Consider the following 12,319-nt stretch of genomic DNA (forward strand, 5'->3'; position numbering starts at 1 on the left):
GACATTTTTATCACCATTTTAGAGAGGAATCCAAGATCAGACTTATAATAGAAAATAAGTCTCAATCTTAACTGAGGAGGAGCTGCCACAGATGATTCATTACAGTATTGTATTTTAATAATGATATTAAAAAGTTTACAGTTTGTAGATTCTTACTCAGTTTTTTACTAGCAAAAGTGAGAGGTTACAATTTTTGAGAAGTCGTCTGCTTCAGAGACAAAATGTGCTGTTTATTATGTATTTTGATGTGCTGAATTCAAATATGACAATTAAAACAACTGATTGGCTACTGTTTCTAAGATATTTACGTTTTTACATTTTATGTCTATGTATATTGTGTAGATAGTAGAGTTTTAATCATAAATTGTAAACCTAGGTCTTTTCATGTGTTTATGGTTGCTTTACATGATAATATTTCACCTGTCCTGTTTATGTAACACTTTAAAAATCAGCAAAAGGGTTATAGAAATAAAATTTATTATGAAACAAAAGGCAAAACACTATTATGTACATAGTTTAGTCCTATTCAGTGTCTACTCGGCACTTCTTGGCTTGTCTCTTGGATTTATTAAATGGAGCATCTCTTGTCACTGTCCAGCAATAGTCTGCAAGCACTGATGGGCTCCATTTGCCCTGATAGCGTTTCTCCATTGTTGCAATGTCCTGGTGAAATCGCTTGCCGTGCTTGTCGCTCACTGCTCCGCAGTTCGGTGGAAAAAAATCTAGATGAGAGTGCAAAAAAATGTCTCTTTAGTGACATGTTGCAACCAAGGCTTTTGTATGCCTTGAGGAGGTTTTCCACCAACAACCTGTAGTTGTCTGCCTTGTTGTTTCCAAGAAAATTTATTGCCACTAACTGGAAGGCTTTCCATGCCGTCTTTTCCTTGCCACGCAGTGCATGGTCAAATGCATCATCTTGAAGAAGTTCACGAATCTGAGGACGAACAAAGACACCTTCCTTTATCTTAGCTTCACTTAACCTTGGAAATTTTCCACGGAGGTACTTGAAAGCTGCTTGTGTTTTGTCAATGGCCTTGACAAAGTTCTTCATCAGACCCAGCTTGATGTGTAAGGGTGGTAACAAAATCTTCCTTGATTCAACAAGTGGTGGATGCTGAACACTTTTCCTCCCAGGCTCCAATGACTGTTGGAGTGGCCGATCTTTCTTGATGTAGTGGGAATCTCTTGCACGACTATCCCATTCGCAGAGAAAACAGCAGTACTTTGTGTATCCAGTCTGCAGACCAAGCAAGAGAGCAACAACCTTCAAACCGCCACAAAGCTGCCACTGATGTTGGTCACAGTTTATGCACCTCAAAAGTTGTTTCATGTTGTCATAGGTTTCCTTCATATGGACTGCATGACCAACTGGAATTGATGGCAAAACATTGCCATTATGCAGTAAAACAGCTTTAAGACTCGTCTTCGATGAATCAATGAACAGTCTCCACTCATCTGGATCGTGAACGATGTTGAGGGCTGCCATCACACCATCGATGTTGTTGCAGGCTACAAGATCACCTTCCATGAAGAAGAATAGGACAAGCTCCTTTTGACGGTCACGGAACATGGAAACCCTAACATCACCTGCCAGGAGATTCCACTGCTGTAGTCTGGAGCCCAACAGCTCTGCCTTACTCTTGGGTAGTTCCAAATCCCTGACAAGGTCATTCAGTTCACCTTGTGTTATGAGGTGTGGTTCAGAGGAGGAGGATGGGAGAAAATGTGGGTCCTGTGACATTGATGGTTCAGGACCAGAAGTTTCATCCTCTTCCTCGTCTGACTCAAGTGAGAATGATTCTGGTGCATCAAGAACTGGCAGTCCTTCTCCGTGGGGTACTGAGCGTATAGCTGATGGAATGTTTGGATAATGCACAGTCCACTTTTTCTTCTTTGACACATCTTTCCCAACTGGAGGCACCATGCAGAAGTAACAATTGCTGGTATGATCTGTTGGCTCTCTCCAAATCATTGGCACTGCAAAAGGCATAGATTTCCTTTTCCTGTTCAACCACTGGCAAAGATTTGTTGCACAAGTGTTGCAGCATATGTGTGGGGCCTACCTCTTGTCCTGATTTCCAATTTTGCAGCCAAAATAAAGGTGATAGACTTTCTTAACCATAGTGCTTATACTGCGCTTTTGTGATGCAAAAGTCACTTCACCACAAACATAGCAGAACTTATCTGCTCTGTTCACACAAGTACGAGGCATCTCTGCTAACTTTGGCTAAACAGAAATGTGTCCCTTTGCAAAATCAAACACTGACAAATAAGAGAGCATGACACTGTATGAGTTCTAGAGCTGATATAGGGCAATTTGTTCAGCAGAGTGATGTAAGCTTCGTTATGATTGCATCATCCATGACTTCTAGGAATAACAAGATGCAATTCATATCATGTATGACGGGGGGAGGGATAGCTCAGTGGTTTGAGCATTGGCCTGCTAAACCCAGGGTTATGAGTTCAATCTCTGAGGGGGCCATTTAGGATCTGGGGCAGAAATCAGTACTTGGTCCTGCTAGTGAAGGCAGGGGCTGGACTCTATGACCTTTCAAGGTCCCTTCCAGTTCTAGGAGATAGGATATCTCCATTAACTTAATACCAGCTTTAGATTGCATCATTCATTGTTTTGCCTAAAAAGCAAGTACTGTCCAAACCCAGTCATAGATTTATTCATAGAGCCAGTCAAAGATGTATTTTAGTCATTTCTGGTTTAAATAGAGATCCCTTCCCTTTATAACTCACTTATCCTCCGCCATTCCCAAGTCAAGGGTCATATATACTGATCCAATAGCATATCTTGAAAACTAGAGCCAATCAACAATTTTAAGCATCATTTTCGTTCTCAGTGACCCAGAATTAGTAAAGTTTGACTACATTTATTTCAGAAGCATTTTGGCCTTAGAGCAGTGTTATCTGTTGACTTCCTGAAAATGAAAATGGTATCTTTATTTATGAACATAGACATCCTTTGCCATATAACTAAGTTTAGTCAGTCTAATCATTAAAAACAAAAAGATAGCAGATATACACATTCAATAATGTTTAAAAAAAAAAAAAAAAAAAACACACTTTGCTTATTTGTTTAATGGAAATTTTCCTGGGACAATGCAATGAACAATAAAGTTCTTAAAAATACACTACACTAATTGTTTAAAATGGTTTCCTGTTCTCGAAAATTTGTTCACAGAAATCATTCAATTTAATTATAGTTTAGAAAGGTCAATAAACAAATCACGTATGTCATGATAGATCCCAGTATGTGAAGTTTAAACATAAATAAATCAGTAGCTTGTAACCCATAGAACTAGCCTGCTTGCTTATATATAGGGCCCTACCAAATTCACAGCCATGAAAAACATGTCACGGACTGTGAAATCTGGTCTTTTGTGTGCTTTTACGCTATCTATATCTATATATATATATACATACACATACACATACACATACACATACACACACACACAGATTTCACGGGGGAGACCAGCATTTCTCAGATTGGGGGTTGTGGCCCAAAAGAAAGTTGTGGGGTGGGGGGTGTCACAAGGTTATTTTAGGGGGGTGGGGGGGAGTCATGGTATTACCACCCTTACTTCTGCGCGGACTTCAGCTGGAAAGCAGTGGCTGTTGGCCGGGAGCCCAGCTCTGAAGGCAGCACCCCACCAGCAGCAGCACAGAAGTAAGGGTAGCAGTACTGCAACTCCCTCTACAATAACCTTGCAAACCCCCTCGCGCCCCCCCACCCCCAATTCCCTTTTGGGTCAGGACCTCTACAATTACAACACCATTAAATTTCAGATTTAAATAGCTGAAATAATGAAATTCATGATTTTTAAAATCCTATTGCTGTGGAATTGACTAAAATGGACTGTGAATTTGGTAGGGTCCTACTTATATATCCTTTCTTATAAAAGAAAATCAGGCAACAATGTAACAAGACAAATAGAATTAATGAGCATTTTAAATATGATAAAAATGAATGATGACTAAATCAATGTACATTTTAAGTAATCCAATGGACTACCTATTTTGATAACTTGTTTCCACTTACTCCACTTGGTTGGAGTTGAAACAGAAGTCAGAAACATGAGATTAACCAAATTTAAGTCTGGAATTAGCAACTGAATTAAATTTTAACTGGAACAAAATTTTAAGTTCTCACCTGTATTAGATATGAGCCACCTGGGTCTACATTGGCAGATTCATTCTGCATTGTATTCTGCTGTGTAATAGCATCTTCCCTCTTTCGCTCCTTCTGTCCTGTTTCATCATCGTCATATTCATCTAGACTCTAAAAACAAAATATTCGTCTGAAAAAAAGCTATTTTACGTTTTGGATTTGTATGCAAACAAAAACTGAAGCAGTCTATGAAGTTTATACATCAGTATTAATACTTTCAAAGGTTAGTTCAAGATTTATGTATTTTGTTTAAATTAACATGGCATTTTGATTCTATATTGGTCATGCTAAAATAGTTTAAATATAGGGATCAAGTTTGGGAAACTAATATTGTTTTTTTTAAAAAAATAATAGTTAAGGAAAAGTCAGTTCCCCAAAAAACTCCCAATTGGCATGAGCAACATTTGTAGTCCTGTATAAGCCCAACAAAGAAAATAAGAGAGGAAATGTAGAGTTAAAGTAGAAAAACCAGACTGACACTTCCACACCCACCACTGGACCTTCTTTTTGGCACAGCAGCATTTGCTAAGATTGGAACGTCAATCTGAATTTTCTGCCTTAATTATAAGTTTCCATGCTTTTGTCATCTCAGTTGCACTCTTAACATTAAACAAATCTAGTGGTCTGATTTTGTTTTCAGTAGTTTGTGTAGCTTGAAAGCTTGTCTTTTTCACCCATAGAAGTTGGTCCAATAAAAGATATTACCTCACCCATATTGTCTAACTAGTAAGGCTAGTGAGTAAGGCTGCGTGACTGTCACAGAGGTCACGGATTCTGTGACTTTCCATGACTTCTGCAGGTGCCGGTTCAGGGGCTGGCTGGGCCAGGCAGCCCCTGGGCCAGCAGCAGCAGTTTGAATGTGTGGGAGGGGCTCACGGTTGGGGCAGGGAATTGGGGTGCGGGGGTCTCCCCGGCTCCCACCGGCATATCCCTGCAGCTCCTAGGCTCTCATTGGCTGCGTTTCCCAGGCAGTGGGAGCAGCCAGAACCAGTGCTTGTGGTGGGGGCAGCACACAGAGGCCCCCTGGCCACCCTTCCCCCTAGGAGGGTCAGGGACATGCCTATCGGAACCAGGTAGGGAACCTGCCAGCCCCACCAACCCTTTCTCCACCCACCCACCCCCCACACACCAGCAGGGGTCCCAGGCCATCCCCCTCCAGCAGCCGCGGTTCCCCCACCCAACTTTTAGTTGGCGGTATATAGTAAAAGTCATGGACAGTTGGGTGGGGGAACCGGGACTGCTGGAGGGGGATGGCCCGGGACCCCTGCTGGTGCTGTTTACTGCCCATGACCTGTCCGACTTTTACTAAAAATACCCATGACTAAAACGTAGCCTTATTAATGAGAGATTCTCCTCTTAAAGACAGAATACACTAGCATTTATAACATAGAAAATGCTACAGGCTATAGCACTAGAAGCTGAAGACCAGCCATTATCCTAATAATTCATTCTGATGGAACACAAGACTAAATAAAACAAACCCAAACAACTGACACCAAAAAGAGAATGTAAGAACTAAAGATGAATTCCTAAGTCAGACTTCGACAAAAAGAACTATTGACTTGATACAAGATTTCTCAAATGAAGGGAAGATTAGTGTCACACAGTGTATGTATGATACTTTACTGGAAAAATAAAAACCAAGATTAAAACTCAGTGCAGATTCTGTCCCCACATTTCAAAATATTCAATTAATAAAGTGAAAACCCTGGAAAACCTCAAAGGAAAAAAGTTTTCAACTTTGAGATTAGAGTGAGGAAAGCTCTCAAACTATCATGTAATAAATCTCAAAGTTATAAAAAAAAACAAGCAGAAAGCAATTATCTCAAATAAACTCTTTACATTTTTAAAAGGTTATCAATCTAAATTTACACAAAATGTACACCGAATACAAAACCTCTCAAGTAGTTAAGTTGCTATTTTAATCAGAAAAAAAACCCTCTTCCTCTGCTGCTTCAACTTCATCTCAAATGCACCTAATTTAGATTTTGTAGCAATCATAGTGAGACGAAACATTTTTTCCCCCACTAAATATGATTAGCTTTTCAGTGCAACGATTGTCTACTTGTTACTAAGAATTGTATTGAAAATACCCTTAGCAGTTTTGGACATTAACATCATGATTGGTATGGGATTTCCACCCTCAACATTTTAGAGAAAAATATTAAGTTAGCAGCACATTGAGCAGTGCATCTCCCCCACCCCTCATCACCATGAGCTCAAAGGACACACAATAGTGACAATAAATCGATACTGTCAAAGTGCATTACACACAAATACTCCAAATGAGATTGCAACTGAACTGTGTAGTGTCAGGCTCACTCCCTGACAGGAGAGCAGCTGTGTAAGCCTAAAACTGCATGATTACGGCAAGAGGAGGGCGGGGAGATTGCCTCCCCTCCCAACTGAAACATGGAGCAGAACCCATAGACCAGCTCGTGCTAAGGCAATTGTGAGCTGTGCAGAGCCACAAAATGCTATGGTGCCTTATGACTGCGTACAGATGCACTAAGAGAAGTTTGCTGAGATCCACCTGTAAAATGGATCATCTGCGCCTCATGGTTCCTTACAGCTAATAAAGCCTTGACAAGGATTGTTCATATCTCTCTGAAATGGACAAGCTGCCAGCAATTTTCAAAACCTGTTACAGTCTCAAGAAAAAAAAAAATTCCCTAGCTGAAAACATATTGACATGCTAATATAGACGTAATATTTACAACTATTTTAAACACAAGATGTTTAACCTAATATTTTCAACAATATTTATGAAGAGCTATTCTTAGCTTTCAGTTCTAGTGACCATGGTTCTAAGTTTTGGAAGTAAAATATGATATGTGATAAAACTTGAGACTTTTACTGACTTTAAGTGGTAGATTTAATTAAGAAGGTATTACTTAAAAGTTAGAAATATACAAAACCTCATTGCAGTCTGAGTATGGTTATTAAAAACAGACTCTCTTACTGCTGCAATTATCTAGACCATTAGGACATTTCAGTCAACTGGAGTGTTGTTTTGCCTTGCATTCCATTCTTCTCTGAAATAGTTTGCTTTGCTTCATAAAATGGTTCCACATCATTAAACACAACAAATACAAGAATTCATGTCTGTCAGCAGTATCAGCGTCCTGTACTCATGTCAGCATCACACCTCAGTGGTTATCATACTTTTCTTGCTTTTTTTTTTTTTTTTTTTTTTTTAATTTTGCTGCTCGATGCAAGGGACTTCAAATCTCTAAAAAATGTATTTTCCATTCAAATCACTTGTGTTCTGGTACAGCAGATATTCAATGTGACATTTGCACATCTGATCTTAATACTAACAATCCACAGAAATTCCTTAGGTTTTCTAGCATTTCAATAAATATTTGATGCTGTAGCATAAACAGTTTTTCTATAAACCTCTACTGTGGAAAATAAAAGTAGGAAGTTTTCTTCATCATTCTAATTCACTTGAAAACAGCCACAAAGATATTCCTGCATTCCCAACTCACTGCCAGTTTGCAGTTGAATTTGACTTAGTAGAAAGAAAACATTTTAAATGAATCACAGCTGTACACAAACACTTTAGTGAAGTGACTAAAAACAATTAGAGATTATGTTTTTTCCCATAACTGAAAATGGTGTTTTTCTAATGGAAGAAAAGTCTCTAACTAGATCAGTTTACACTAAACATCACATTTGAACACATATGAGCAACTACTGAAATTGCAGAATTCAAGCACCACTGCCTGTTATTTTGAAACTTCTTTATAACAAAAATAACTTTACTGTTTAGGAGGCAAAACAGATATGATTGTACAGAAATTGGTTAGAGAACAAAATTCATTCTAGTCTACAGCAAACAAGCCTTTAATCTAGTAAACAACAATATATTAACAAACTTTAAAAAAAAAAGTTTGAGGTACTAAGGATTCGCTGGTGTTGAAAATTAAGCAGGCAACCACGGAGACAGAGATACAGAACTGAAATAGTTAAAAGATTTTCTAAGATTCCCTTTTATCACAAAAGAATCAGCCCAAGAACTTAGCTATAATGGAATTCACTTCGGGAGTAACCAACATCTTGCTTCCTCAGCTGATTATTTATAAAAGCTTAATAAACTTAGCTGAAAGTGTGAAAGGACTACCTTACAAACCCCTCTTTTAAAGTCACCTTTTTTCTTAGCATTCAGTTTCCACTGCTGCGCTGTCTGCTCTTACTGTCGCACCTAAACCTGGTTTGTCACCAATCTGTCCAACTTCAGTCATAAGGCTTCATCTTCCTATGTTTGTAAAGAGTGTTATGCATACCTATGAAACACTAAATATATATATTTATGTATATTTATTTAAAAAAATACAAGCCTCAAATACTATTTGGGGATATAACTTAGAGAATTTTTCACTTGACCAGAGCTCAAAGAGCCGGGAAGCTCTTTTCCCCAAAACCTTCAAAGGAGGTGGAGCCACCACACATTTATTTAGGTCATATCTTTTTGGCAATTACTGAAATATTTAGCTGAACCTGTAGTAATTGCTTTGCATTTTTACAGAATTCTTTGTATGTAAAGAACCTAATGGCTTTGCAGAATTAGCTAGTCTACAATAGGGTTACCATATTTTAAGCCTCCAAAAGGAGGACACTCCACGGGGCCCCGGCCCCACCCCCAACTCCGCCCCTTCCCCAAAGTCCCTGCCCCAACTCCGCCCCCTCCCCTGCTTCCCGCGAATATTTGATTCGCGGGAAGCCTGAAGCAGGTAAGGGGGGTGTGGGGGGAGGAGACGCAGCCCAGTCTGCCCGCTCCCTCCCCCCCCCGGCGTCTCCAGCCTGGGTCAGCCGGCCCGACCGCCGGCCCCCGGCCCAGCCCACCGCCAGCCCCCATGTCCCGATTTTCCCGGACATGTCCGGCTTTTTGAGATTTCCCCCCGGACGGGGATTTGGAGCCCAAAAAGCCGGACATGTCTGGGAAAATCCGGACGTATGGTAACCCTAGTCCGTTCCAGATGTTTAACAGAGAACACCAGCACTACAGAACTGTTTAGGCCAAAGAATGGTGACTGCAAGATAGGCAAACAGCGTTCAAGCAAGAATCAAATGTTCAAGTTCTGCCTATTTAGGAGCTTTACAAGACTCGTTAATGGCTTGTTCAACACTCTTCCCAGGAACCTGCTCAACAGGTTTTAATAACCTATGAGAGATGTGACAAATATTTGGATCTTATACAGGGCCTTTTGTACTCCACATATCTCTAAGTGCTTTCCATGTAATAGGTTAAATACTAGCAAGCAGTGACTATGCTGGATAAAAGGGCAGGTATTATGCACTCAATTCACTTAGTCTTTCCGTCTATAATCTAGAAACTATTTTACTGAAAAGGGAAACACAGTGACATTAGGATTAGCCACTTATCTTTTTTTTTTTATTTTATTTTTTTAAATGCTAGACTCTTACTACTCACATAAAATAAACATGAGTGTCCCAAGCAGGGGCTTCAAACATCTGATCTCAAGGAAGGAACATTCAGAAGTGCAGAAGGTAACCACATCAAAGTAGAGCATTTCAGCATCTATACTGGTCATGGTCATAAGCATGGATTTTCAACTAAGGGGCAGATTAAAGGCAGAAAACTTTTGTATCAAAGAACATGTGAATGCAGCAATGGGTCAGTGAAAAGCAGGTGGCCCACAGTTGATTACAGACTGCATGGTGGAATGCTTTTGGGTTGATTGTGATGCCTCATTTGGAAAGAAAGACAAGGGTTCAAAAAAATGACAACTACTCCTGGGGATGGAAATAGGAGCAGGATTCCCTGTGGGGAACCTCAAACTTCTCGTGGTTATAAGCCACATTTTACATGAATCTTTTCAAATTGATTGTCATGGTAATACAAGTTTTGCAGTCAGTTTCACTGCTGCTATTTAGAAGACCATGTGTAAAAATGAAACTGAATAATTATGTAAGTTACATGCTGCTGCTTGGAGAAGCTACTATATGAGCAGCTGCAGGCACTGTAGTTATCCAAAGAAAACATCTTTGCCATCCACTCCAAAAAAAGGGAGAGGCCGGAAGAATAGTGGCCAAGGCTCCCTTTTCTCAAATCAGCCAGGAGGCTTCAGCAGGAAGAGACAAAGCCCTGCTTGAGGGGAGGCAAATAGATGGGTTGACGCTTCAGTTTAGTAGACATGTACATGCTAAAGGCTGATATTTAAGCTGGAACTGCCTCAAGATACCACACTGCTAGAAATCCCTAGCACCATCCTCCTTCCCACAACTGGGAACAGTCTCTTTACCAAAATGTTGTACTTGGACTCACTAGTGGGGGCTCCTTTACCATCAACAGGGCTGGCCTTAGGGGTCGGAGGGCTGGGGTGCCGCTCAGGGCACAGTACTCAAGGGAGTGCCCTGCTAGTACCTCCCGCCCACCTTGGCAGCCAGCAAGGCTTAGAGACAACCAGGCAGGAGAGGGCAGATGGATCAGGCTGCAGTTTTATTCATATGCTATGAGAATATTCCCAGATATACATACTCTGGGTTAAGAACAACTCTAATATTACATTTTGACATGGAGTCAATTCCCAAAGCTGCCATTCTTGGTATTACACAGTTCCATGTCAGCTTGAAGTGATGATTCCTCTAGGTAGGAACATGGTGTGGATAGCGGAGAGGAGGGTGAGTGGCAGAAGGGGATTAAACCCAGTAGCAGCAGCATTAAGAGAAAGGAAGGAAAGTGTTTTACTTCCCTGGTTCCCACTGGGAAGTACCATTCACAGGATTTTGCCGATTTTTGTTTTTCCAGCCATGTGTACCAATAGGCAGCCTAAGTTTCCAATGACCCTCAAACCCAGTATAGGTTAAGAAACATTGCACTAGAGCAGGGGTCGGCAACGTTCAGCATGCGGCTCGCCAGGGTAAGCACCCTAGCGGGCCGGGCCAGTTTATTTACCAGCTGACGCGGCAGGTTCGGCCAATCGCGGCCCCCACTGGTCAGGGTTTGCCATCCCGGGCCAATGGGGGTGGCAGGAAGCCACGGCCAGCACATCCCTCGGCCTGATGCTGATGATCTTGAGGACATGGAAAGGCCATGCGACAGAAGAAGAGGGCAGTGACTGATGAGTAATGATGAAAGACACCAGGTGATGGATGGACAAAGGAAAATCAGCATCAGAAAGATCAAAGGGAGAGCAGTGTTTGGTGAGTTCAGTGAACTTTTTGAGTGCGAGTTGAGCCAGGGCTGCAGGTCAAATGATGAAGTGAGAAAATGCGAAGCTAAGAGTCGCATTGAAATTTCAGCCACTGAGGAGTATGAGAGACTGGAAGGAAAGGACTCAAAATCAGAGTGGCTTGTGGTCCACGGAAAGGGAGAAGAGCACAAGAGCCAACGGTCCCACTGCATAAGCAGGGGCGCTGGAACAATTTTTATAGTGGGGGTGCTGAGAGCCATAGAATCCAACTGTAAACCCTGTATATAATGGAAACCACTTCAAGCCAGGGGGTGCAGTAGCACCCCCAGCAACCCTAGTTCCAGCACCTATGTGCGTGAAAAGGATACAGGTATGGCAAGAGACCACCCTGGCTTAACCAGGAGATCTTCAATGATCTGAAACTAAAAAAGTCCTATAAAAATTGGAAAGTAGGTCAAATTACAAAGGATTAATATAAAAAAGTAATACAAGTATGTAGAGACAAAATTAGAAAGGCCAAAGCACAAAATGAGATTAAACTAGCTAGAGACAAATAGTAACAAGAAAACATTCTATAAATACATTAGAAGCAAGAGGAAGACCAAGGACAGGGTAGGCCTATTACTCAATGAGGGGGGTGAAACAATAGCAGCAAATGTGGAAAGGGCAGAAGTGTTTTTTGTTTCAGTTTTCACCAAAAAGGTTAGTAATGATTGAATATCTAACATAGTGAATGCCAGTGATAATGAGGTCAGATTGGAGGCTAAAATAGAGAAAGAACAAGTTAAAAATTACTTTGACACATTAGATGTCTTCAAGTTACCAGGGCCTGATTAAATACATCCTAGAATACTCAAGGAGATGACTGAGGAGTTATCTGAGCCATTAGCAATTATCTTCTAAAAGTCATGGAAGACGAGAGATTCCAGAGGACTAGAAAAGGACAAATATAGTGCCCATCTACAAAAAAGGAAATAAG

The 12,319-nt window shown here is 40.8% G+C and overlaps 1 protein-coding gene across 2 annotated transcripts in view; it reads right to left on the reverse strand.

The window, feature by feature from the left end:
* PAWR (pro-apoptotic WT1 regulator) overlaps positions 1-12,319 on the reverse strand; it is a 146,830-nt gene that overhangs the window by 64,940 nt on the left and 69,571 nt on the right. For both annotated transcript variants that reach the window (XM_054027147.1, XM_054027140.1), the window contains exon 3: positions 4,163-4,291. In XM_054027147.1, coding sequence (XP_053883122.1) covers positions 4,163-4,291 — 129 coding nt within the window. The remainder of the gene's footprint in view (positions 1-4,162; positions 4,292-12,319) is intronic.

This window comes from Malaclemys terrapin, chromosome 1 (genome assembly GCF_027887155.1).
Source record: "Malaclemys terrapin pileata isolate rMalTer1 chromosome 1, rMalTer1.hap1, whole genome shotgun sequence".
Lineage (NCBI taxonomy): Eukaryota > Metazoa > Chordata > Testudines > Emydidae > Malaclemys > Malaclemys terrapin.